The 27,638-nt window shown below is 45.8% G+C and overlaps 1 protein-coding gene across 2 annotated transcripts; it reads right to left on the bottom strand.

The window, feature by feature from the left end:
* Positions 1 to 3,580: 3,580 nt before the first annotated feature.
* Positions 3,581 to 27,638, bottom strand: Angel1 (angel homolog 1). Of its 2 annotated transcripts, none has more exons than XM_057783014.1 (10): positions 27,457 to 27,638; positions 23,854 to 24,429; positions 22,800 to 23,026; positions 22,316 to 22,385; positions 21,324 to 21,757; positions 18,875 to 19,001; positions 18,087 to 18,197; positions 8,811 to 8,880; positions 6,543 to 6,706; positions 3,581 to 5,516 (listed from the first exon to the last, which is right to left on the bottom strand). In XM_057783014.1, the coding sequence occupies exons 1-10, from the start codon at positions 27,518 to 27,520 to the stop codon at positions 5,356 to 5,358; spliced, it is 2,004 nt and encodes a 667-aa protein (XP_057638997.1). In that variant the 5' UTR covers positions 27,521 to 27,638; the 3' UTR covers positions 3,581 to 5,355. The 2 variants fall into 2 exon arrangements, with proteins under 2 accessions (XP_057638997.1, XP_057638998.1); XM_057783015.1 differs by lacking the exon at positions 27,457 to 27,638 and adding an exon at positions 27,346 to 27,450.

Raw genomic sequence — 27,638 nt, 5'->3', positions numbered from 1 at the left:
TCACATGAAACCTTGTCTGCTTCGCTTTGGGAGCTGGAGCCCAAACCCATTCCCACACTCATCAGCCTCACTGACTGCAGGAAGCAGCCAAGATCCCAAGCAGATGGAAGGAGAACCAAAGAATGGGGAACAGGAAGCCTCCTAGCCCTGGCGAGCTGTGATGGGATTTCTGGATTCTGACTCTCAGCCTGTCAGAGCTATTCAGCTCTTGCTAGCCTTAGTCGGGGATCATGTTTCCCATCCTGCTGGCAGGTGCCTCTTCCTCACACAGCTCTGAGGATAGAGCCATGCCCTAGCCCTCCACAGTCAATCAGGGGAAAGGAGAAAGACGGTTCCTTTCAGGAAGCCACCACAGAAATCTGAAGTTCCTTCTCAACAGTTGCCTATCCACAGCTTTGGGGAAACCTCTGGACCACCACTGTTCTCTCCATTGTCCTTTGGCTCCGAGCCTCTTGTCCACTCACACTAAGTGCAAACACCGGAAACCAAGCCAACACTCACAAGAATGCAGCGTTTGACAGCTAGACTCACTCCCCATACCTCACAAGCCTAAGAGTAAAATGCAGACTGTAGAGAGGAGGCCGTGTTACAGGACAGCAAACCCCACCTTGTCCTGGCGAGGACGGTTTTAACCCAGCAAGCCTCTGTCATTTGCAGTGCTGTGATGACCAGATCACAATGCCTGGGGTCAGCACTGCAGCTGGGGAGGAAAGGTGATCTGCTAATATCTAGGGATAGCTTGACCCCTTAGTTTAAGGTGACCACTTAAATTATTGAGGCAGTTTTGTTGCCAGCTAAAATACCCGCTCCCAACTTAAAACAAGCATTTACACAAAGGTAACTGGAGTTTGTGGATATGGTGAATGTACAGAATTCCATGAGGGTGTGCTGTTTACCCATGTAAGTCCAGCTACAGTGGAACACAGCACAGGACTTGGTGGGAAGCCCAATGGGCCTGGAACTATTTCTGAATTCAGGGATAGGGATGAGTTGAGGTGAGCCTAGGGCATCAGGGAAGCAGGTTTATCGTGGTCACTGCGGAGCAACTTTCATAGAATGCAGATGTATTGCTGCTGACCTCTGGGCCACTCAGAACCCTTTTCCTGGGGGAAGCATTTGCCTTATTTTCTGCTGCCTGGGCTCTCCCAGTCACACAGCCCGGCCCTTCCTCATTCAGGCACATGACTAAATTGACACTTCCCCAAAGTCCTGAAGAGATGGAAGGACTGACTCGTCCTTCCCATCTACCAGGACCCAGCATTTCGACTGCTACTGTGGAGGGCAGTGGCAACGGGAAGCAATTGTCATACCAAGGACTAAGACTGACCCAGATGCACTAAGGTTGCCTGGCAACACTTAAGTGTTTGCCAAGGGGGTGGAGAACCAGCTGTTAAGGCCTGACAGGTGGAGAAGACAGACTGGCTAACTCGTTGAGCCAGCCCACACATGACAACTCTTTGCAATCCCTAGCCAGAGAGAACTTGCTAATGGAAAACCAGATTTCCAGACTGTAAGTGTAATAGAATATAAGTCGTCATTCTCTCCAGAGCTAGCTCAAGTCTCGCTCGGTGGATCATAGGGACTGGGGGTAGTACAGAGGGGCCAACTTCCCTGCAAAACACATGGAGTTCACATTCTTCTGCCCCAGTGTGATCTGAACCTCACCAGGCTTTCTAGATGCCCCTTGTCTTCAGCAATCAAAGGACAGGCAAAGGTGCAGCAGGCTGTTGGGGGCCCTGGGTCCCAGACAGCATTTTCCTGGTAGAAACCCTGGAGAGGGGCTTTCATGCCCTGGGAAAAGAGAAACTGCAGCGTAGATTACTCAACACACCAAAACCCAGTTCTCCAGTGGCTCACTGCATACCAGCACAGGAACTGGAAAGAAAAAGCGGAAGAAGTTGGTTGACCGGATCCCTTTCCTTCCCTCCAGCTGAAAGGTGTTTCCGAGCTCTTCCAGGCCCCTGCCCTACAGGGCAACCTGCAAGAAAGTCTGGCTCCCCTGTTCCTCTGGGAAGGCTATGTCGGAGGAGCATAAATCGGCAAGAAATTAAGCCAAGCTTCAAGACTCTGAGCTTGTCCCTGGGTGAAAGAGTTGTCAAGGCCACACCCCTACTGCCTCCTACTGGGAAAGGGAAATCACTCCATAAAGTGTTTGTTGTGCAAGCCTGAGTTGGATCCTTAAAGCCAACGTAAAACTGGGTGGGTCTGGTGGCACATTCTTGTAATCCCAGCCCTGGGGAAGCAGAAGGGATCCCTGGAGCTCACTGCCCATTCAGTCTAGACTACTCTTTAAGTCCTAAGCCATTGAGTGGCCCTGTCTCAAAAAACAGGGTGGACAGATCCTGAAAGGTGGCACCCACAGTTGGTCTCTGATCGCCACATGCACGCGCACACATTAACAAGCATCCATGCACACATGCACCCACCTGAACATATGCCCATGCATACACACACACATTAAGTGGAAGCTCAGTATAAACTGTTAAACTAAATTCTGAGTGTGTGTGTTTAGGGATCGAGGCACTGGGGGACCCTCCATGCAGGGAAAAAGTACACTAGAACTGTAACTCAAAGCCTGGAGCTTTCAAAGACTTCCCAGCCCATGGGGCCAATCCTCTAACCTTCCTGGGAACAACCATCCTCCCCAGTCTACCAGAATTTTTTGGCATTCTTAGCATTCCTTCCTTGCCGCAGCACTAGCAACACAAACCTAACGCCCTCCGCCCCTCTCAACTTCCTTTCACAAAAGGATGCAAACTGAAAGGCGGAGGGAGTCAGTGACTTACCTACTCATCAACCAATCTGGCCAAGGTAAGGCACCCTAATCCAAATCCCTGGATAGAGTTGCTTTCTCCTAAACCAGTGGATTCTGACCCAGAGTGCGCCAGCAGCTCTAAATAATGCCAGGTCCCTGGGGAGACACTGCCTCGTGATTGAGTACGGGGCTGACAAGCTGTGGGTAAGACAGAAAACCACGGCTCCTCTCACAAGGCTTGGCTTGGTGTACTGCATACGAAGACGAGGGGAGGACATAAGTACTGGCAGTTAGGCCCGGCAAGGAAGAGAAGTGTTTCCAATGACAGATGGCCACGGCTCAACCCTGGCTCCAACTACAAGAGATGATCAGAAATAGATACCCGACAAGGGGCATCTGCCACACACATCATGCCTCACGCAGCTGCCACTGCTTTGACCAGGAACATCCCGCTTTCCACACCGATCCATCTGCAAAAGTCTACAATCTACGAGATGCAGAGCAGCAGATGGAGTAAGAGTGAAAAGCAGCTAAATTAGAGCCCTGCTTTTCTCACGGGGGACAGAGAAGGCAGCTGCACCCTGCAGAGGGCAGGGTGGGGGACTTCACTCAAACCCTGTTCCTCCCAAGCCCCAGAGCACAGGGAAGAACACAGGCAGATGGCAAGATTTTCTGTTCTCCATTTAGATCCTAAGGCCCCATCCTCACTTAAGGCCCCACCCCCAGGATCCTCAGACCCTCTCTCTGCCCTCCACATCCTCCAACCTTCTCTCAAACCCCATGCCTCTCAGAGTCCTAATGAAAAGACCAACCATGGAAGGGGTAATGATAAGCCTTTATTTGGATAAATGTTGCCTGGTTCTGCCGGCTACAGAGTGCAGTTTAAATGCCATTTAAACCCCCACACTTCATTTCTAAAACAGAAACAAATAAGAAACAAGGAAAAGATAAACCATCAAACTCTGGCCCTCCACCCTCCACCTTCCTTAGCAGCTGAACCTGCATTTCCTGGCAGAGGGAATAGTCATTGGCCCTTGTCCCGAGAACCAACAGGGCATGGTCGTGAAACCATCTCAGGAGGTGCCCAGAGAGAGATGGTGAAAAGTGGGCTGTGGACAGACAGGCCTGGGGCTCAGACAGGCATACATCCAGTACCCAGAAAACAAAGCTTAAAAGTAGACACACACAGGAAAAGAAGTTCCCCAGAGCCTGAGCTTGGGGAGCTGAGAGTCAGCAATGCGCAGCATTCCAGCTAGGTCTTTGGCTTTCAGAGAAAGGAAAGAACTTAAGTCTGGCCCACCATCCCTATCACAGCATCTCAGCCATTCCCTCCAGTCTCCAGGGGAAATGGAGCGGACGACCAACAAGGACCAGCAGACACTAAGTTAAAGCTATGTGAAGGATCTGGCCCAAGGACACCTTAGACTATACCCCAGCAATGAGTAAGGCATGCAGGTGACATGGTACAGGCTACGGGGTTCTTGAGAGGGTAGGGGTCCCGTGTTTGGGGAGGAAAGGCAGAGCAAATATGCAAGCACTGCCACCCTGAGTTCTTGGGCCTAGTTTGCACAAAGTCAGGCTTCTGTTCAGATGGTTTGGACGGAGTTAAACAGCAGGCTTCTCTAGAGAAAAACAGAAAGGAACAATGAAGGCGGGAGGGGGCTGGGGCAGAGTGAGAAGAAAAGAAACTCTCTTAGTGTACAGGGGTCAGAGAATAAGACCCTGGGGCTCCAGTCCTGATGAAGGCAGCTGGAGCGCCTCTTGCTCTTTCTACTGGGACTTCAACTCTTGCCCAGTTCTGCAGAGTCCAGTGAGACAAAAGTCCATTTTCCTATCCTTAAAATGTTATAAACGTCACACCATTGTGCCAGCCCACTAAACCCCGACATAAGACGTCAAATTGCCTTCCTCAGAGAAGTCCTACCAAATCATCTGGGTCCAAGGAGTTCTGGTGTATGGTGCATCCCTGAGTTGCTGCTCCAGGCTGTGGACCAATCTGTCTCCAGAAATAACAAGTGTACCCAGGCTGCCTAGGTGACTGACTAATGAAACTCAGAGGATAAAGGGTCCCACACCTGCTGCCTCCCGGCAGCACACAGCTACTGTGTCATGCTCTCCACCTGCCTCTACTCCAGCACCTCGTGGCGGCACATGGACTAGGCAGAGGCAGGCCTGGCTGTGCTGGGCAGTTCCCCCTGGAGAGCTCACACTTTACACACACCTTGCATGTGCATGCCAGAGCCCAGAGGTTATAAAGGTAGGGAGAAGTTAGGTCAGAGGGTGCAACCAAGAAATGGCCTGAAAGCAAATAACCAATGAGATCAATAACTCCCGCAACCCTGGTCATTAAAAATTAATGGAGGAGGGGGCTCTGGGTACACAGAAGGAAAGGGAACGCTTTCCACCTCTCCCAGGGCCACCTAGCATGTGGCACGGGATTAGGAAGAGGTTGGGACAGGGCAGGGACCACAGGCAGAGAACGTGGACAGGCCTGGAGAAAGTCTAACCACGGGCAGGAGGGAATGAGGGGAGGGACACAAGTTTCCACAGCACGGGGCATCTGCAGTCGTCGATCCGGTGAGCTCTTTCCCTGGGGGCCCTCATGGGGCAGTGACTTCCATGCCAAAGCTGGCGAGCAGGCAGAGATGGTCTGAAGAGTAGAAGGGGTTGGGTAAGCCATTGGCAGCCCAGAGAATCTCTTCAGAGAGGAGGGAGAGGCGGCCCAGGAGCTTGAGAGTTCCATCTCTATCCAACCTGTGATCTGGGCACAAAGCAGAAGCCAATAGGTACAACAGTCACCAGCCATGCTGCATACTAGACATGGACCTCAGAGCTTGCACTTTAAATCACATTATATGCACGCATGCGTGCACACGCATGCATACATGTACACACACACACACCTGACATTCTGACTAGAAGGCTTCCCTGTGATAACATCAGTGAATGAAAACAGGTACAGGGACAAATGGAGCACAGGCTCTGGGTCCAATATTACAAAGTTTTTGATTTTTCAAGACACAGAAATAAAGACCTTATATAAAATATGATTCTAAATATAGGCAATTAATTCAAACATTACAAAAGTAACAAACACACTAGGCATAGGGCTGGCACACTGCTCTCCATAACTAGTGGCAAGAAGAAATTGATATGGAATTCCCTTCTGTATGCTGTGAATATGTCTTATTATAATTGGTTAATAAAGAAGCTGATTTGACTAATAGCCAAGCAGAATAGAGTCAAGTGGAAAATCCAAGCAAAGATACAGTGAGAAAGGAGGAGGAGTCTGAGAGACACCAGCAGCAGCTGGAGAAGCAAGAGGTGAGGTAACAAGCCAAGAACCTTGTGGTAAAATATAGACTAATAGAAATGGATTGATTTAAGTTATAAGAACTAATTAATAATAAGCTGAGCTAATAGGCCAAACAGTTTGTAATTAATGTTAAGCCTCAGAGTGGTAATTTGGGAACTGACAGGCAGGAAAGAAACCTCCAGTTACAAGAAACAGAGTCTGGCCCTACCAAGTCCCTCCCCAGTTTCTGCCCCTAGACAAGTCTAATTCCTTCTAGTAATTATCTCTGTGGTGGGAATAGGAATACTGTTCCCCCACCCTGACACTGTAAGTAGGTAGTCTGCAGAAAGAATGTGCACAAAACTGATGGAATGACTGCTCCTGTGATGCTCAGGTCCTGTAACCCAAGCCAGGCAGCCAGAGACACCTACCATAAGCTACAGCCAGACACCCTAGGGTGGCTTCTAGAAACCTCTGATTCACCAGACTTACCAGCTCTATTCTCATTTTCACAGGATTCAGCTGAGAAGAAAATGTAGTCCACTGTCATCCCAAGACCTAAGGGCATCGTTGTGACCTCTGGGCAGCCATGCTGGGGCAGGAAATGGGTGTACACTGAGGTCAGGTGGAGGCAGTGCTGGATGGTGCCTATAGTCCTACAGGGACAGAAGGTAAGATGTCAGCTAACAAAAGCATTACATTTTCCCTCAGGTCACTTCCTCTGTGGCTTTTATCTTTTTAATTTTTTTATTTATATTTATTATTATTATTTTGAGATAGGGTTTCTCTGTGTTGCTTTGGAGCCTGTTCTGTTCTGGAAGTAGCTCTTGTAGACCAGGCTGGTCTCAAACTCACAGAGATCCACCTGCCTCTGCGTCTCAAGTGCTGGGATTAAAGACGTGTGCCACCACCTCCTGGCTATGAATATTTTGTAAAGAATAATGCCTACTGTTGATTTCAAATTTTGCTGATGCCAGGCTATGTGTTAGAGTCCCTGTAAGGAGTTCTGAGCGGCTGTGTAACATTGTGAAGACAAAGTCTAAGTTTCAGTGGAGCCACGAGGTGTGGTGGTTTGAATGAGAATAGGCTCATGTTTGAGTACTTGGTCCCCTGTTACTGCAACTGTTTGAGAAGGACTAGGAGGTATAGCTTTGGTGGAGAAAATGTGTTGCTGGGGTGAGTTCTAAGGTTTCAAAAGCTGGCATCAGGCCCAGTCTCTCTCTCTCTCCTCTTGCCCCATCCTCTCGCTCTGCCTACTTCCTGTGGATCAGAATGTAAGCTCTCAGCTACTCCTCTAGCACCATGCCCTCCTGCCTGCCTCTATGCCCCCTGCCATGATGGTCAATGAACTAATGCTCTGAAACCGTAAGCAACCCCCCAGTTAAATGCTTTCTTTCTTTTATTATCTGCCTTGGTCATGGTGTTTCATCACAGCAATAGAACAGTAACTAAGACACCAGAATACTGGAGACACTATAACCATGGTATATCCACCAAGGAAAGCTGGAGGTACAGAGCAGAGCTAGTCTGAGAGAGAAACCATGTGTGCTACTGGCAGCACAGCTGGAGAGGCGGACTACCCAAGTCTTTAGGAATCTGGATGACACTGTCACGAGCCCCAGACTGCTGACATGGAGCTCCAAGGTTTAGTGTTTTTCCCTGCTGGATCTTGATCTTTTGGAAAGGGAATGTTTACTCCGTGCCATCGTATTTTGAAGTGTGGGACTTCTTTTTGTTGTTTGAGTTTTGTTTTGTTTTGCTTTGCTTTTAATTTTTTTGAGACATGGTTTCGCTGAGTAGCCTTGGCTAGCCTAGAACTCACTATGTAGCCCAACTGGACAGGCTTCAGATTCACAGAGATCAAGGGCTGGGGTTAAAGATGTGTGTCTCCACACGCAGCTTCCTGCCCACTCAGGGGCTTACAGTGACTTCAGAAGAGGCTCATCACTTACACTTATAAATAGCGTTGGATCTGCTAAGACTATGGTGACTTTTGAAGTTAGGCTGAATGCATTTTATATTATGAGATTGCCAGGAACCTATGAGACGTGGGAGGAAAGACATGGCTTAAAAGTGACGTGGTTAGCTGTCCAGGTGACAGGAGGTAGAGCTGTGATGGTGAAAGTTGTCAACGTGACCAGATCTTAGAATCACCTCTGGGCATGCCTGTGAGGAGTTACCTAGATTAGGTTGAGACAGGAAGCCCACCTTAACTGTGGGCGACACCAGTCCACAGGCAGAGGTCTTGGACTCAACAGAGACGTGGGCAAAGCCTGGTGTTCAGTTCCTGTTCCTGACTGCAGGTGCCCATGATGAGCTGTGGCTTTGAGCCTGGATAATAAGCTTTTCCTCCCTTATGCTGTGTTTCTCAGGGTCTGTTATCACAGCAAGGAAAGCTAATACATTATTCAGTCTCAGTAAATTCCTGCCCATACTAATAAGTGGCTAGAGATCTCAGCTAAAATTGACCTCGAAACAGAAATGAAAGCTGAGACCCCCTTATACTCCTTATCCCCATTCTCCACTCACTGGTAAAGAATACCAGTGTACTCATGTGAGCCAGCACGTCTGCCGGAAGGCTTTCTCCCTCAGGGAAAGACTCCATGGGCTCTTCACCTGGCTTTTGCAAATATGCATGTCCTCTATAAGCTTACTAGGGAAAAGAGGAAGCTTGACAAAAAGTCGTCCCCAGTTGCTTCAGCATAGCCAGTGAGAATCTCTCCTGCCTGGACTGAAACTGAGAAGAACTGGAAAGTTTACCTGGAGAGGACAGGTTCGAGCTCTGATATCTCTTCCTCAAAGATACTCTCGGCCCAACCAGCAGGTCGATCTGTAGAGAGTAAGAAAGGAAAAGGTTTTGTTATCCATGGGATGGCAGTGCAGCGGGGTCAGAACCTTTCACTTGCAGATCCCTCTCAGACTGTACTGCTCCAGAACGTCAGAGAGGGAAAAGGAAAAAAGAAAAGAAAAAAACAGTGATGAAAGGAGGAAAATGAACCAAGGCTAAAAACCTGCATTTTTTAAAATACGTCATTCGGCCACGTGGTACAAAATGAAGAAGAAAATCAATCAGTCAAGAGTTCCTCCTACTCAACCCTTACCATTCATTTTTCTTGTACAGGCGCAACTAATACTATCAAATTTCTTTGACAAAATTAGCACACAAAAAGAAGTAGACTTCCTTATATATAAATGACAAGCATAATGATAAAGAAACCAGATGAACGGTACCTTTCACAATAGCCTCAAAAAATAAGTAAAAATAAAATACCTTTGGATAACTCTAACCTAGAAAGTGAAAGACACTGAGGAAAGAAATTGAAGAAGACACCAAGAGATGGAAAAATCTCCCATTCTCACAGATTGGTAGGATTAATATTGTGAAAATGGCCATCCTATCAAAAACAATTTACCAATTCAATGCAATCCCATCAAAATTCCAACACAACTCACAGAATTTGAAAAAATAATCTTCAGCTTCATATGGAGACAGACACACACACACACACACACACAAAACCAGGACAGCTAAAACAATCCTGAGTATAAAAGAACTGCTGGAGGTCTCACCACCTTAGATTTCAAGTTGTATCACAGAGTTATGGTAAGAAAAACAGCATGGTATTAGAATAAAAACAGACATGTTGATCAATTTAATAACATAAACACTCAGACATAATTATGTATACCTATAGACATATGATTTTTTTTAATAAAGAAACCAAAATACACACTGGAGAAAAGAGCAATTTCAACAAATGGTGCTGGTCAAATTGGATAGCTGTATGTATTTGAATGTAAATAGGTCTACACCTATCATCCTACACTCAACTCCAAATGGGTTAAGAACTTCAAAAACAAAACAAAACAAAAAACACACAAAAAAACCAGATACCCTGAATCTGACAGGAGACAGACTAGGGAATAGGCTTGAACTGACTGGCATAGGAAAAGACTTTCTGAACAGGACACTGACCACTAAGTGGTCACTAAGACCAACAATTAATTAAGGGAATCTCAGGAAGCTAAACAGCTTCTGAACAACAAAGGACACCATTATTAAGAAAAGTGACAGCCTACAGAATGGGAAAAAATTTACCAATTTTATGTGTGTAATGTGTGAGGGGGGAGGGAGGGAGGAAAGGAGAGAGAGTTAGTATCTAGAAATAAAGAACTAAAAAAAATGAACATCAAGGGAAAAATAACTCAATTTTTAAATGGGGTACAGAACTAAATAGAGTTCTAAAAGAAGAAATGCAAATGCCTAAGAAACACTTTTAAAATGTTCATCTTTTAGCCATCAGGAAAATACAAATTAAACCTGTCTTTGAGATTTCATCTTATCCCAGTCAGAACGGCCAAGATCAATAAAACAAATGATAGCTCATGCTGGTGAGGATGTGGGAAAAGGGGACACTTACTACCTGCTGGTGGAAGTGCAAACTGGTGCAGTCCCATGGAAGCCAGCGTCTATTCAAAGGACTCTACATCCTACTACAGAGATACTCATCCATGTTCACTGCTGCTCTATTTATAAAAGTCAGAAATTAGAAACAGCCCAGATGTCCATCAACTCATGAATGGATAATAGAAATGCGGTACGTTTACACAATAGAATATTATTCAGCTGTTATGAAATTTTCAAGTAAATGGATGGCCCTAGAAACAGTGGTCCTGAGTGATACCAGAGCATCGCAGAGCCCTCATCAGAAAAGCTTCTTCTTGCAGAGACTTTGGAGCACTCAGTCCTAAATGGGACGTCTCTATCAAAACCCTCCTCTCAAGGCTCCGAGATCTATAGGGAGGAGGACGCAGAAAGATCTTAAGAGCCAGAGGTGATGGATGGCTTCAAAGAAACAGCATTTCCAGACCCAACAGAACTCATGTGTGTGAACCCACAGAGGCTGTGCCCGCAGTCACAGGACCACACAATCCCAGCACTGAGAAAGGGAATGGACACAGAGTGCCACCCCAACCTGGAAACCGTCTGCATTTGAAACATGCTGGAAAAGGGAAAATCAATTTTCTTCAATGGTGTCACTGGCTGTATCAACCACGCTCCAGGGCAGGCCCCATGCCCTGGAGTAGCTGGCCAACACACACAAACTCCATGTTTGTTTGTTTTGTGTGCTTTTTGTTTCATTTTGATAGTTTTTGTCTTACTGATTTTTTTTTCTTTCTTTCTTTGTCTGCTTTTTTTTTCTTGAGAGAGAGAGAGAGAGAGAACATGGAGTTGGTAGGTCAGGAGATAAGGAGTCCAATCCACAAGAAGTTGGAGTGGGGGGAGGGAAAAGAATATAATTATACTATATTGTATGAAAGGAAAATATAAAAGTTCAGAAACCCACACACCTACGGCCCTTCCATTCTTGACACGGGGAAGATGAATGGAAACTGGCCAGCAGTATGCATGCAGTTCCCTGGGCGCGGGTGAAAATGCTCTGCAACTAAGACTCAAGAACTTAGCTTGTATGTAAAAATTTATTTAAAATTAAATAAAAAGAAGAATTTAGCTCAGGGACAGAGTGTTTGCTTAGCAAATGCACAGCCCTGGGTTTAGTCCCCAATATGAGTGTAATGGGACAAGAACAAAACGTTCTAAAATTATATTGTGGTCGTGGCTATTCCAACTCTGAAATATACTAAGAGCCAGTGAACTTTAGATAAGTGGATTTTGTAATATATAAATTTTACCTAAATAGAATTGTTTTAATTATAAGGATAAATGACTATTATGGACAACTTTGTCCCAAAAAAATTGGTAGTTCAGATGGAAGGAAATCCCACTTTATGTATCTGATACATTTTTCTATCATTTATTTTGTTGTTGTTCCTCCTACAAATAGAATCTTGCTTTCATTATATCTTTTAACAAAGAACATTAAATGTGACCATTACTGATTTCTACATATTAATTTATAACTAGTTACTTTCCAGGATTAACTTACTTTTAATGTTACTGGCCTTGGTTGTTTCTCTTGACCAATCTAAACACTTCCGTTTTCTTTTGCTTCTATTTTCTACTTCTTTTCTGCTAGGAGGTGTTCCTGCCTTGTTCCTCACTCTATCAGGAATGCACTGAAGCTTCTTTCTCTAAGCAAGATGCTATCGGTGGAGCTGCATTATCTTTGGTTTTGGTTTTTGTTCTTTATGGTGCTGGAAGGTGAACACTTTTCTTCTATTTGAACAAAGCATCTTGGTTGTAGGCTGTGAACTGTGAATTAAAACTTTCTACTTTTATTAGTTTCCTGACCACTCCACCTACTGAGTGACATCGTGGACCTTCACATTCTCATGCCAGATCTTCACTTTGAGTTGCACACTCCATCACTGCCATACACCAGACAAACACACTAACCAGCAGGCTCTTTCTTCGTGTATTTGTTTATCTTTATTTTTTTGGTGGAGCTGGGGACTGATCCCGGAGTCTTGCAAATGGAAGATTGAGTGCTACTGAGTCTCAATCCTTTCTTCTCAGCTATATTGGTTTGTTTGCTTTGCTTTATTGAGACAGGGTTTCTCTATATTAGCTCTGACTGTCCTAGAATTTGGTATGTAGACCAGGCTGGCCTCAAACTCACAAAGATCCCCTGCCTCTGCCTCCAAGTTTAATCCTCCCTGGGATTAAAGGCATGTGCCACTACACCTGGCTTCTTCTCAGCAAAACTGTACAGAATGTTTCCCAAAATAATTGGTTCTTCCCATGCATGCAGTACTGCGTACAAACAGCACTGCTCTGGTAGTTACACAGAACTCACGGCCTCACATGAGGAGTACTTATCTCCACACAGCTGCAACATCTCCCCAGGTCCTGTTCCTTGATGGAAGCCAACCACGCAAGCACTTGGAAGAAGGACCCTCAGTTAAAGCATACACAAGCTGGTGGGGCAATCAAGATTCAGAACTTCTATAATGTACTAAATTTGATACATGGCTTGCTCCTATTAAAAACTGTTAAGTGGGGGCTGAAGAGATGGCTCAGCAGGTTAGAGCATTTGGTCCTCTTGCACTGTTTTGATTCTCAGAACCCACATGATGTTTCATAACCATATGTAACTCCAGATACAGGGGATCTGACAACTCTTCTGGCCTCTGGGCACCAGGCATGCCTATGGTGCACAGACATGCAAGCAAAATATTCATACACATAAAATAATCTCTAAATATTTTTAAATCTGAAGTGCTAGAGAGATGGGTCAGTGAGTAAGAGTAACACAACACAAGCCTGAGGGCATGAGTTTGCAGCTCTATCACCCACAAAAAAAGTCACCCACACTTTTAAAAACCTTTAAGTGCCAGGTGCGGTGGCTCATACCTGTAATACTAACACTCAGAAGGCTGAGAAAGGAGTTGTGTAAGTTGCTACATAGAAAGTTTTAGGCCACCCTGGGCCACAGAGTAGTACCCAATGTAAACACACAAGTGTCCATGAGAAAGGAAACACGGGGAACCTCTTTAGTGTATACAACAGTGTGATTATTTGTGAACCTTATAAAGACATAAATTGAAATCCTAATTCTCCAGAAAACAATGATATGAAGAATGGCAGCTTTAGGCCACAAGTGTGGAGTCCTTATTCTAATGCTAAAGCCCTTTTGAAAAGTCATCTATACATAGATGAAAAACAGAGATATAGGCCGGGCAGTGGTGGCGCACGCCTTTAATCTCAGCACTCGGGGGCAGAGGCAGGCGGATCTCTGGGAGTTCAAGGCCAGCCTGGTCTACAAGAACTAGTTCCGGGACAGACACCAAAGCTACAGAGAAACCCTGTCTCGAAAAAAACCAAAAAAAAAAAAAAAAAAAACCAAAAAAAAACAGAGATATGGAGTTACCCTAAACAACACTACTACTAGACACAATGGGCTAACAAAAAACACAGAACTTAAATGGGCTACCTCTTTTGGAGTAGTTAGCCAGTGGGTCCCACAGACACCCAATAATTACAGGCTATTGTTGGTGCTCTTGGCTACCCTTCAGAAGGTGATGGCGAGACCCTAATACTGAAGTATTACCACATACTGAGTCACAGGATGAGGAGAAATCAAACTGGTGCTGACCTAGAGGCTTCTTCCTACTGGCTAGCTGTCAGTGTGCTGTAAGGTGCTATGTACACTATTGGAAAGAGTCATCGTTCTTACCTAGCTGAGGGCTCCTATGTGAGCTGCAGGGACCGGCCTGGCAGGACACACCTACTAATGCAATACGGACCCAACGTTATGGGAGTAGTGAACTTCTTTTCTGATTCTAGTTGAGGCCCAATTCAAAGACTGAACCACTACTGGGGCTGAGAACCTGTGGCCAGATAGGCCCTAGGGGAGAACCTGCTATTGTTACTCTGCCAAACCAGTGCTTCTCACTCTTCCTAATGCTGTGACCCTGTAATACAGTTCTTCATGTTGTGGTGACCCCAAACATAAAATTTTTTCATTGCTATTTCATAGCTGTAATTTTGCTACTGTTATGAATTGTAATGTAAATAGCTGTTATTTCCAATGGTCTTGGGCAACTCCTATAAAAAGGTTCATTTGACCCCCAAGGGGGTCACAGAGAACCATTGTGATAAACAGTCATTAATGGAATTTGTGTCCTTCTAAATGTCTTGGATATCATTTGCCCAAGACGGATTTCCCATCCATTAACATGGTGAAAAATGGGGAGGGGGTTCACTACGCTTGGAAACATTAGCAAGAGAAGGCTTTAATTTAAATATCCTACTTAAAAATTATTATAAGGGGGCTGGAGAGATGACTCAGAGTTAAAAGCACTGGCCCGAGTTCATTTCCCAGCAACTACATGGTGGCTTACAACCATCTATAATAGGATTTGATGCCCTCTTCTGGCATGCAGGCATACATGCAGACAGAGCACTCGTACATATAACAAACAAAGAGATAAAATAAATTTTTTAAAAAATTTAATTTAAAAGAAAAAGTAATCACTATAGGCCAGGCAGTGGTGGCACAAACCTTTAATCCCAGCACTTGGGAGGCAAAGGCAAGAGTTGGAGGCCAGCTTGGTCTACAGAGCGAGTTTCCAGTACAGCCAGAGCTGCACAGAGAAACCTTGTCTCAAAAAAACAAAAACAAAAAAGAATCATTATGGAGGCTGGAGAGATGGCTCAGCAGTCAGGAGAACTTGTTGGTCTTGCAAAGGACCCAGGTTCAAAGGACCCATATGGCAGCTAACAACCATCTGTATGTAACTCTCCTTCCAGAGGACCCAACACCCTCTTTCTGACTTCTAGGGGCACTGAATGCAACTGGTATACAGACATACAGGCAGGCAAAACACTCATACACATAAAAAAAAGTCTTATAAAAAGAATCATTCTTTCCTAAAGGAAGTTGGGAAGATAAGAATCAGTGTTTTATATCACTGTGGGTGATATAAATGCTATGCCAGTCCTGGGAATCAGACCATCGCTAGCTAGCACTGCATCTTCCTCTGCACTAGAAGGTCACCGTTAAAGTTAGTGTCACAGACAAGTTGGCATGTTTTGATATGTAACTTTGGTATTAAGCTAGAAACTGTATCTGTTCACATATTTAAACAGGTCCTCTAGAAAACCGTTTGCACTTAGCAAATGTCTTCATTTCTCGTTTACAGTGATGCAAGCTTTTCAACAGCAGCCTGCTCAGCTCTAGATTGGGGGCGCTGAGCCAATGAGGGGGTGACAAAGTATGTGGTAAGCATGTGCACTTACCCAGATCCAGCTTCAAATGTGAAAACACTACCAATATTTTGCACTGTTATTCAGTCATTCCCATTATAAAACTTTTTTGATACAAGATCTTGTTATGTCGCTTAGGCTGAACAGCCTTGATCTCCTCTCCCTAGCCTCCTCCGCACCACCATGCCCAGCAGAACAATTTATTTTCTGCTTATAAAGTGATTATCAGCATGAAAGTTAAATGTCTTGGTCTGATTTGTTTGCTGTTATGTTTCAGTGCTATCTTATGTTTCATTCGAGTGCACGTTCATTTTTAAAATAATCTATTTTTTATGGTTTTTCAAGACAGGGTTTCTCTGCGTAACAGCCCTGCCTGTTCTGGAACTCACTTTGTAGACCAGGTTGGCCTCAAACTCACAGAAATTCACCTGTCTCTGCCTCCTGAGTACTAGGATTAAAGGTGTGTGCCACCACCACCTGGCAAAATAATCTATTCTTAATAAAATGTTATCCATGTGAGATTATTATTGTATACTTTGGGATTTTGTAATCTTAAAATTCTGAGATGAGCTGCTGGCCCTAATTGAGATATCTACATCATCTCCTCCAAGGCCGTATGCCAAGGAAATGCTCTGCTTCTGAGCACACTTCAGCTTTCTCCTTTCATTCCGAGCACCGCAGCTTAGTTTTCATCTTCTCCATGTCTTGCTATGTGCCCGAACTGACTTTTCAGGGCAACTGTTTTGTTTTTTGCACTATTTTATAAAGATATAATCACTTCTTCTGAGAACTTCATACACGCATATAATGGGTGTGTGTTGATCAGGCCCTCCCAGCTTCCCCTCTCTTCCAGTGCCCCCTGTATCCCCATCACTATTCCCTCCCAGTTTTGTGTGTTCTTTTTTTGTTTTGTTTTCAGACCCACTGAGTCCACTTAGTGCTGCTGCTATGTGCATGAGTACAGGGCCACCTACTGGATCATGGGCAGTCTCACAGGGTCACATCCCTAAAGAAAACAAACTCTCTCCCAGAAGCCATCAACTGCCAATAGCTCCTCTGCTAGGGATTGTTTCATCTTTTTATTCGTGAAGAAATAATCATAATTTCCATATGCCTTATCTTTCTTTCTATATAAATCTTTCCATAAGGTTTATCTTTGAAGAAGTATTTTATTTATCTTTCTCTTCTACGGCATCTTTTACCTGTCTTTGGTTTTCTATTATTCCTTTCTTCATATATTTTAGTATAGATTCCACAGGCCATCTTTGAGTTAGCTGTTACTCTATACCAGCCATTGATATGCAGTTTATATAAAGAAAACACTGAGCACATGGTCTAAGTAATGAGAATTTTCCTTTAACACAGGATTGTGTATGGAATCTTTTCATCTCCACGTCTCCGGAGCCAGAGGGCTACGCAGCTCTGGAAGAACCACCATCGCCCCCCCAGACACTCAGCAGACTGCTTTCCCAAATAGTCGTCCTCACGCTGCCTTTCAGACTTTTCTATCAAGCTGTATGCATTCTACTCTTGTTGAAAAAGCAAGGGAGTTTGGGTTTGTCCCTCAAAAGGTGTGCCTCCCCCCAGGGAAATACAGTGTAGTCTGAGACCTATACAGCCCCACACATAAGACTCCATATTGCCTCTGGACCCAGTTCCCTTGTAGCCATTATAAATTCACTGTGGTTCACAGCTTCAGATTGCCTCGTTTTATAAAAGATGGGGTTTGCATTTGGCTTTTTTTATATTCCATCTTCCTTATTACTTTGAAGTGGTTTCAGAGACAAGAAAGTAAGGCTATCAAAAATACTGTGACATCCAAATTGGAAGTTTTTTTTGTATCAGGTCCACTGTTACCTCTCAATTTTCAAGGCCCTATGATATATGCATATATATCTCCCTATAAATGCTAAACACATGCTACATAACAGCAGCTGAGCCTAAAAAAACTGGCGAGAACCCAGGGCTCTAGGTTTATGGTCCAGTGCTCTTATCAATGCATTCACTCAGTTCACCTTCCTTCTTCCAAACTCATCAGAAGTGGATCAAGAATTAGATTTAGAAGAGAAGAGGAATGGGCTGGAAAGACGGCTCAGCAGTTAAAAGCACTTGTTGCTCTTGAAGAGGACGCAGGTTCAGTTCCCAGCACCCACATTAGAAAGCTCACAAACACCTGTAATTCCAGCTCCTGGGGGATCTGATGCCCTAGTCTGTCCTCTGCAGGCATCTGCATGCACATGGTACATATATGCACATACACACAAAATAAAGCTTTTAAAGGAGATAGAAGACTAGAAAACAGGCACTGACATATGTCAGGGGTGAAGAAAGGGGAGAGCCAAGAAAACAGGCTTAGTGTCTGTTACCTGGCTTAGTGTCTGTCACTCCTTCCATGAGAACCAGTCCTTCTGGCCGCTGACAAGCGATGTTGCAGAAGCGGAATCGTAGTAGGAAGTCTCGGCCGTACTTACGTCTCTCTATAAACCAGGAAATGCCATACGGTAAAAGAAAGGCAAAGAGTCACATGCTAAGGCCTCCTAAGTACCAGGAACCTCCTAGCATGACAACGCAGGAAATCTGACTCTGAGGACAGGGAGAGTTTCCAACTTGTTCATATCATTTGGCGGCATATGGAGGACAGTGAGAAAAGCAGGGGAGCTTGCTAAAGGACTTCAGGAGGTTACACTTTCTCTTGATAGTGAGAGCAAGTTTTCACCCCACATGAACATGAAGACACAGCAAATCAAGAATGTGATATACGAGCCAGGCATGGTGGTACACACCTTTAATTCCAGCAATGGGGAGGCAGATGCAGGTGGATCCCTGAGTTGGAGGCCAGCCTGGTCTACATAGTGAGTTCCAGGACATCAAGAACTACACAGAGAAACCATCTCACCCTCACCCCCACCCCCCAAAAAACAGAATGGATATGTGAGGGCTGAAGAGAGGGCTTGATCGTTAAAAGCACAAGTTACTCTTGGAGAAGACCCAAGTTTGGTTCCCAGCACCCACGTGACAGTTTACAACCATCTGTTAACTCTGGTGCCAAGGGGTCTGAGGCCTTCCTCTAGCCTCTGCAGGCACCAGGCACACAAGTGGTGGATATAGAAACATACCAGCAATAAAACACTTAAACAAAAGCATATGTGTTTACCTGATTTCTTGGGATGACAGGAGGTGACATACTGACAGCAATCAGTGATGCCCAGAGAGCTGGGCCACAGTGGGGCCTGTAGCTTCCTCTGGTAAAGCTGATGAGAGAAGTCTTCCTGTCCAGAAACCTACAAGAAAGAGCAAGGTGGGGATGAGGAAGCTAAGACAGAAAAAGGAAATGATTCATGTTTGGGGGCATTTGAACAAGTACAAACACACACAATCAGACAGTGTAAACGTGAAATGAGCAAGCCATGTAAATCTCAGGGGAAGGCAACAATAGAACTAGTTATAACGTTACATTCTCACTAAAAACACGTCCATGTCCATGAGATAGGAAAGAATGGAAAGAGCAAAGAGTAAGTCCAGGAAAACAGAACTGTATGAGCATGTGGTCCTAAGGTTCACCTCATCTAAGATCTACGCAATCCTCCACCAGGGAGGATGCAGGTTTATTCTGTCATCCCCAACTCTACATCTTCTAGATCAAAGTCAACTCCTTGAGTATATCATTGGGAAACCACAGGGTAAAACCAAATGGGAAATGCACCAAACACTTTACCGTATCTATGTCACCATCCTCAGTCAAAGTCATGAGCAGCCTGGGAATGGACAGAGCGTATAGGGGAAACATTCAGCAATATCAGTCATCTGCATATCCCCAATGTGGGCAGCAAAATTCCATTTATTTCATTTAACAACAAATATTTAAATGCCAACTATGTGCAAGGGACTGAGATAGACTTGTGACATAAGCCCTCTGCCATGAAAGGGCATAAACATTGTCTATAATCCAGAGTAAAAGAGACTTGGAACTGAATGGCTGTGACTTGAGACAAGTTACTCAATGTTCTTTAAGTTAATATCCTTTACTAGGAGATGGGACATTAATAGCATAATACAATAAAAATCTTACACTAATAATAACCACTACCATTACTGACTGCTCCCAGTGAATAAAGCACTGGAAACTTTACCCGTGCCATTTCATATAATCATAAAGCATCTACTATTGGTCCCATTATATTCTCAGTGTACAGATGAAGCAAAGAGGGCTTAAGAAAGTTCCCTAACTTGCCCAAGATGGCAGAGCAGGGATCTGAATTCAGGGCTGTCTGGTTTCAAAACAAGTGCTCTCACAGCCCATGTCTAACAGTGCCTGTTGTTTGGCAGGCACTCAACAAATTCTTCTGCCCCTGAGCTTCTTGAAGACAGCTCCTTTAGAGCAGGCTAATACCCTGCTCTTGGCAACCAGGACATTGCCAGAACTAAGTAACCTCATTAAAATAAAAGTCCAAGTACTCAATAATAGTTTGGTCATTTTGTGTCCCTTCTCCATTGGGCTTTGTTGAAAATTAAGCAATAAACTGAACCAGAAGAGACCAAACAGGAACGAGGAGATTAAGTAATATACAATAAAGTCAGCATGAGCTGATAACACTGTGAGCTATTTATGCTACCAATATTTGGCAGCTGTAAGAAATTAGAGTCAGCCGGGCGGTGGTGGCGCACACCTTTAATCCCAGCACTTGGGAGATAGAGGAGGCGGATTTCTGTGAGTTCTAGATCAGCTTGGTCTATAGAGTGAATTGCAGGACAGGCTCCAAAGCTACAAAGAAAAACCCTGTCTTAAAAAGCAAACAAACAAAAAAATAGATTCAAATGCAAACTGATTGAAAGAAAAAAAGCCCATAACAAAAACAATACTGTACTGTGTTTATAAAACAAATATGGTAGCCTTACATATCCCCTGTGATGGTGACTATCAAAGGCTAAACCACCTGGTTACCATTCTTGAACCCTCCACTAACTGCATAACTTAAACAAAATGCCTTAGTTTGTGCACTTATTAAAATGGAAACAGTGATAGAAACAGTGAAAATTAGAGTTGATACATAAAAAGTGCTCAAAATAGTACTTGAGGCACAACTAAGAACTTAACAAATGTCAACTGTGATACTGCTTCTGAGAGCATAAATACACAAAAAATGAGAGTGCTGCTAAACTTCGAAGAGTCATCACTCCCTCTACATGGACGGTAGGGGATTTGGGTCATAAAGGGGTATTTTTTCTCTTATGTTTTAATTCTTTTTTGTTTGTTTTGTTTTGTGTTTTGTTTTTCGAGACAGGGTTTCTCTGTAGCTTTGGAACCTGTCCTGGAACTAGCTCTTGTAGACCAGACTGGCCTTGAACTCACAGAGATCCGCCTACCTCTGCCTCCAGAGTGCTGGGATTAAAGGTGTGCGCCACCACTGCCCAGCTTAATTCTTAAATAATTCATAAGAATCACTTGCAAATTAAAAATGATAAAAATGGGAGGATGTCCTGTTAGCCTCTAGGAGCAGACACAGCTATACAACATCAGCAGCATAGTCCCCTGCCACAGACGCAGCACTTGATGCTCTCTCCCTCATCCATGTTCCCGCCCCACAGTGGCTGCCCCACTTCACCTTCCAGGCTGGCATCCCATTGTACTGGAGCTCTCCATCCCTGATGAAGTTGTAGAGGGGTGAATCAGGGACAGAATTCAGGTCCCCACACAAGATGATAGGGCAGTGGCTGCCATCTGACAACCTGGCCACCTTGTCCACTTCGGCCAGAAGGATGGCCATCTGGGCCAGCTTGACATCACCCCGACGTGGGTTGTACAGGACATGGGTATTTGCCACACACAGGGGAGCCACCGAGACTTGCCCCAGACCTTCTGGGACTAGCGGCTGCAGCAGCAACACTAAGCCTACATTGTCCCGATTGAGGAGCTCTAGCCCAGGCCGGAAGTACTCCACAGGGCTGGCACAGAGCAGACGGAACCTGGTGGGCTTGTAGCACACAGCACAGCCATCCGTTTTACACCCAGTCCTCCTCTTGTAAAAGCAGGTGAAGCCTGTAAAGAAACACCACCACAGAGATGGTCAGTCTAACCACAGCAGCAGCACAGTCTGCGCCTAAGGCACTGATCCTGGAGCCCCATAAGAGTGAGCCCTTGCCACCTCTGGGTCCTACACACAGCAGGAAGAACAGAGGCTTGTCATCAGAGGCAAAACTGCCTGCAAATGGGAGTCCTGTGACCTAGTGGGTTATCAGCAATGTGGCTTCCCCAGTCCCTGGTGCCCTGAATCTAGAGTCAGATAAATAGGAGCCCTGGCTCCACAACTTATTAGATTTGTAGTTTGGGAATTCTGAACAAGTAACACCAATTTTTGGAACCTGTTTGTCATCTGTAAAATGGGATTAATAACATGCAGCCTCACTGGAGTTCATGGAGTTGGTTACTTCAAAGATTTAAAAAACTAGAGCTCTACTTTCTCACCCACACATGGAAAGAACTAGCCCACAGGCAAGGCTGCTGGTTTGCTAAGATACAAAGAGGAGGAAAGCTCTTCAGAGAGTCTGCAGGGCTGGAGGAGGAAGGGCTGGCACACACGCTGGGGAGCTGCAGTACCCATCATCCGCAGAGAGGGCTCCAGCTGTTCCCAGTAATGGTCTTCCTGGACTTCCTGAAGACACAGGATCTGGGAAATTGACAAGGAACCAATCACTCCCAAGGGCCAGAAGCAATGTAACTCCTACTCCCTAGGAGCAGGCCCCAGAACAGATTGGGGGTCATAGTGAAACTTCCCACAGGGCTCACTTCCCAGACAGATAGTCACCACCAGCAACAACAGGTATGTTAGGCTTCCCCATCCTGTGAATTCCCATATAAGGGGACTAGAAAGTGTACACTAGGGAATCGCCTTGGCATCTGCCTGAGTCCAGGGCAGGCAAATTCAAACCCATCTGTCATCCATAGAGCCAAAGATAATCTTGGCTTGTCTGGCACTACTGCCATCATCTGAATAGCTATGGAACTCATTCTCCCTGAGCATCAGAAAGCAGTTTGGGTTTTCTGCACCTATGCAAGATGGCGCATCTCCCTCTACACTCACATCCGGGTCCCAGTGCTGGAACTCCTGCATGAGGTTGGCAAAGCGGTAATTCCAGTTGAGGATATCTGGATGGCAATGCAGATAGAGCTCTGAACTCTGCTGCATCAGGTCTTGGGCCAGGATGTTATATGACATCAGCGTGAACTGAAACTGAGGGCCATCCCCTGCCTCCAGACCCTGGGCATCTGGCTGCGTGGAGAAATCCTCCCATTCTCGCCACAGGATTTCTGCAAAGGGGTCAAGAGAAGAGTTCCAGAACACATGCAAGTTATCCAGAGGCCAAGCCAATACTACCCAAAGTCACAATGTCATGCCTGAGGTTCCTTTCGCCATCACCTCTGAAACCCATCCCTCTAAGGGCATTTTTCGGAGCTGACAGTAAGTTCCTCAGAGCTAGAGATAATCTTCGCCTGTCCATCACTGTCGCCCCTGGTTACCTAGCACTAGCATATGCTCAAGAATACTTAGGAACCTAACAAGCTCCCACCTATAATATGATCATGAGTCTCTGGGGAATCATGTCTTTTGTGATTAATAGTCTCCTGGGGTTAAAGAAATCTCTAGAGTAATTTTTTATTCCTGAGGGCTTTCTGTCTCTGTACCTGGGTTCTGGTTACACTATGAGGCACCTCAACAGATTTAAACCCTATTTAGACCACAGAATTTTCTTCACATCTTCACAGACTCCCAATAAATGTAACAAAAATGAAAGCAGTCACTCTCACTGAGGCAGAGTGGAGGTCTGCGAGCTCTCTCCCCTTGCCTCCACAACACCCTGTCACACTGGCAAAGCAACAAAGTAGAGTAGCACAGGCCAGGCCTCAGTTCTCTACTGCCTGACTGCAAAACATGAGACAGGTTCCACTGCCTCTCTGCACTGTGATATTTTCATCTGTAGTCCCGTGAGGACAGATGTGATGACCTTTAAGACACCCCCAACTCCCCACCCCCAATATCTGACCCTGCAAGAGTCTCAGAAAAACTAAGAGTAGCAGCAGAACTCCCCACTACAGGACCTGCCACCATGGCTCGCTATGCTGGCTGCCAGGCTCACCATGATACGGTATTTCCATTGGGGGAGGCTGAAGCTGCTCCATGCCTTCAAAGGGCCACATGGACGTCTCTTCCTGGGGCATAGGCTCTGGTGCTATGCTCCAGGCCACCATTGCAGGGTCCTCTTCCCAGTGCTCTGCAGCCACTGCGCTCATTGGGAGGACAGCACAGTCTGCATACTGGGGCCCTGTCTGCACAGGAACAGCTGCCCACAGAGGGCCCTCAACCTCAGCCAGTGGCTCCTCCTCTAGCACCTCAGGGAAAGGCTGGTCCAGGCTCTCTGCTGCCCGAAGGTCACTCAGCTGCCTGCTGGACCACTTGTCCTCCGAGGTGGCATCCTGTTCTCCAGAATTATCCATCAGGAGTGCCAGACTGCTCTCAGCTAGTCCCTTATCTGCAAGAGGACCCTCACTGGCAGTTGAGAGTGCCTGGTTCCACCCTTCTTCTCGCCACTGCTGCAGCAGGCCCTCACACTCCTCTTGGTCAGGCCCCCGAGGGGCCATGGCAAAGTTACCCTCTACCTGGGGGGACGAGCTCTTCGCCAGAAGGGCATTTTTTCGACATGTAAAGAAAGCATCTAGAAAGGAAGCCAAAATATCAGGTTATAAGATAGCATTACTCATACCACAGTATTCCCCAGCTAGACTAGAAGCCCCATATGGTACTGCACAGCCTCCCTACCTACTACCTGGAGCATCGTCTTAGCAGTGCTTTCTGTGAGCCAGATACTGTTTTAATTGCTTTATAAGTATTAATCAATTTGCATGGTTTAGATCCGGTACCTTTCAATGCAATAATGAAAGAACAGCCAATCCCAGGGGATAACCTACAACACAGACAGGCACATAGAACTCATCTCTTTTCCTGGAGGTAAACACACTGTTTAGTTTTTAATTTATTTTATGTGTATGGGTGTTCTGTCTACATGGATGTCCGTGTATCATGTGAGTGCCTGGTACCTACAGGGTCAGATAAGGGTGTGGGATTCACCGGGCCTGAGGTTACAGACTGTTGTAAGCCACCACATAGGGGCTGGGAATCAATCAAACCTGGGTTCCCTAGAAAAGTAACCAGTGCTCTTAACCCCTGAGCCATTCTTCATGAACAAAAGTAAACACTACTTTTAAGATCAATTCTCGGGGCCTGAAAACCATATTACATTAGAACTAACACTTTGTAATAAAGTTAACAAAGCCGATCCTAAACAGTGTTCCTTCAGAAGGGCTTACTCTCGACCTTAAGATGAGAGCCAGAGTTGTTCAAACCAGGCCACTCCCAAGAGTTTTCAAGCTCTATAGATGCCCCAGTCTAAGAAAGTATTCCAATAATAATAAAGTGGGCAGCCTTAAATATCAACTTACTTTTTAACAAAATCCTAGGCCTCTTCCCAGAGCTATTCATTCCACCCATGACATTTTCACAAACCTCATTATCCGTTTTCCCACTCCCTAACACGTCAGACACTGTAAATTAGAAGGCACCAGCAACTGACAGTTACAAGACAGCTGTCATTTCTGCTACAGCAACCATGAATGACAGTCAACAGGCAATAAAGCAGGCAGGGAACTCTAAAATTGGAGCTTCAAGTAAGGTCGTGATGACAGCAAGTAACCCCCCCCATACGTGCTCACACTCCAGAGCACGTATTCACATCTCAGAACAAATGACATACACACACTGGGGGCCCACAACCATTAGACACCCACTTTACTGGCAGTTTTATAGAGGGATGAAAAACCTCAAATTGGTGACATTCAAACGTCCATGTGAAATATATGAATTCATGTCACTCTGAATAAGAGGTTAATCTGGGCCAGCAAGATGGCTCAGCAAGTAAAGGCACTTGCCAAAAAGGGTGAAGGGACCAAATCCACAAAGCTGTCCTCTGACTCCCACAAGCGCCATGGCAAGCCCCACCACCACCACATACGTACATTTTGTGTGCACACAAACACACAGAATAATAAATAAATCTTTTAAAAATTAAGTCAGTGGCCAGGCAGTGGTGGCACACATCTTAATCCCAGCATTTGGGAGGCAGAAGCAAGCAGATCTCTGTGAGTTTGAGGCCAGCCTGGTCTACAATTTGAGTTCCAAGGAGAGCCAGGGCTGTTACACAGAGAAATCCTGTCTCGAAAAAAACAAAACAGAAAACAAAAAAATTAAATCAGTATTGCAGATTTTGTCCTTAAGGAACAGCAATGTCCAGAGCCACTATGAGGCCACAACTGTGACACCAAGCATCCTACAATACAATAAATGGTCTAAACTGTCAAGAACACTCTTCAAGCCACAGGCTAGTTGCTGGGTTTCAGTTAGGAACTTGTTAAATATCCGTCCCTTGAAACACATGCCACCGAGGAGCTTTGGTTGATGGGCATAAAGCCCCTCACTTTCCAATTTAGCAGACAATATTGGCGTGATTGTTTTTCAAGGGGAGAAGGCTTCTTAAACAAATCTTTTTTTAAAAATATTAAATACACAAAATTAATTATACCTGCCACTTTAGAATGTGTGGATGGAAGGCTCCTCTGAGATCCCTAGAATTCTACTGAGTAGGAAACATGTGGACTGATATTAAGACTACCATTGTGGACATTAGATAGCCACGTAATTAAAGAAATATGCTGAGTTCTCTGTAAACAGTGACTTCTGTAGGAATTCCCATTCCTGAGAAGCATGGACACCCAAAGCCTTCCTGAATTCTCTGGAAACCCATGACCTCCAGCAAGCCAGTTGGCAAGAATTACAGTGAGCCCCCTGCTCTGCTGAAGCTAGCAGTCTAGTGGAGACAGTGTTTTAAAAATTTTAATATTTGTTATAAAAACATAGTATTCATTGCCAACAGAGTGCAGTTCCACAGAGAAAAGACACAGAATGCAGTTGGGCCTCCTATTTCTAAGAAAACCCTTCTTGATACTGCCCCCTAAGCTACAGGAGAAAAGTCTGGAGTTCTGAGGGACCTCAAATAAAAGCCGGGGTTGCATGAAAGCCTGTGCATTTCAAAAGCAGAGAGAAGGCAGACTGTGCAGAAGTAACCACCACCCCCTCACCAAGGCATCCAACCTATCACAACTCTTTCTAAACACTTGCTCCAAAGCCGAGGTTTAAAAGCCTCTGCCTTCTGAGCATAAGCAATTTTCTCAACCAGAATTGAATTGGAGAGGGCAGCAGATGACAGGCCGCAGTGAGAAGCCTAAGTGAAATGAGCCCACCCACCTAAGGGCACACCCCTCCCGGATTCTACCCGCCGAGAAGTCCGGTCCTCGCCTGTCCGGGGTTGCCACCGCTCCCGACCCCTAGGAGTGTCTCAGCCAGGCCCACGACCACCGCCACAGCCAAGGAGGGCGCCCCCTTCCCCAGCCCTGGGTCCACGTTAACCGTGGCCCGACGTCATCAGACCACAGCGTGAGGAGAGGCTGCCCACGAGAGTCAGCCCGAGGCTCGTGGGGCCAGGACGGCCCGAGGCCCGGGGTCAAGGGCCACCTCACACCTTGCCACCAGCCGAGGACTGCGGTTGTGAGGCCCGGCGCTCCACTCCAGGGTCCGCGGACCCCTACAGGGCGCAGCCTAGCTCCGGCCCATCAGGACGCGAAGCCGGTACCTGAGAGGGAGCGGAAGAGGCGCGCGGCCGGCAGCAGCAGGTAACATAGGCATGACGCGATCATGGCCGGCCGCCTGCCCGCGCCGCCGCCCCTCCACACTGCCGCACACCCGTCTCCCTCTGTACGGTTCGGCCCCGCGCCACCCGGGCTCCTCCCGCACGCCGCCGAGGCTTTGCCTCGA

This window comes from Chionomys nivalis, chromosome 10 (genome assembly GCF_950005125.1).
Source record: "Chionomys nivalis chromosome 10, mChiNiv1.1, whole genome shotgun sequence".
In the NCBI taxonomy this organism is placed as follows: domain Eukaryota; kingdom Metazoa; phylum Chordata; class Mammalia; order Rodentia; family Cricetidae; genus Chionomys; species Chionomys nivalis.
This window is presented reverse-complemented; position numbering and strand designations above follow the sequence as displayed.

Excerpts from the sequence above, each read along its gene's own strand:
- Angel1 (XM_057783014.1), bottom strand. The coding sequence starts at position 27,520 with ATGATCGCGTCATGCCTATGTTACCTGCTGCTGCCGGCCGCGCGCCTC. Across the intron at positions 23,027-23,853 it reads AATGGAAATACCGTATCATG|AAATCCTGTGGCGAGAATGG; the intron begins GTGAGCCTGGCA and ends ACCCCTTTGCAG. Across the intron at positions 8,881-18,086 it reads AGTGACAGACACTAAGCCAG|ATCGACCTGCTGGTTGGGCC; the intron begins GTAACAGACACT and ends TACTCTCTACAG.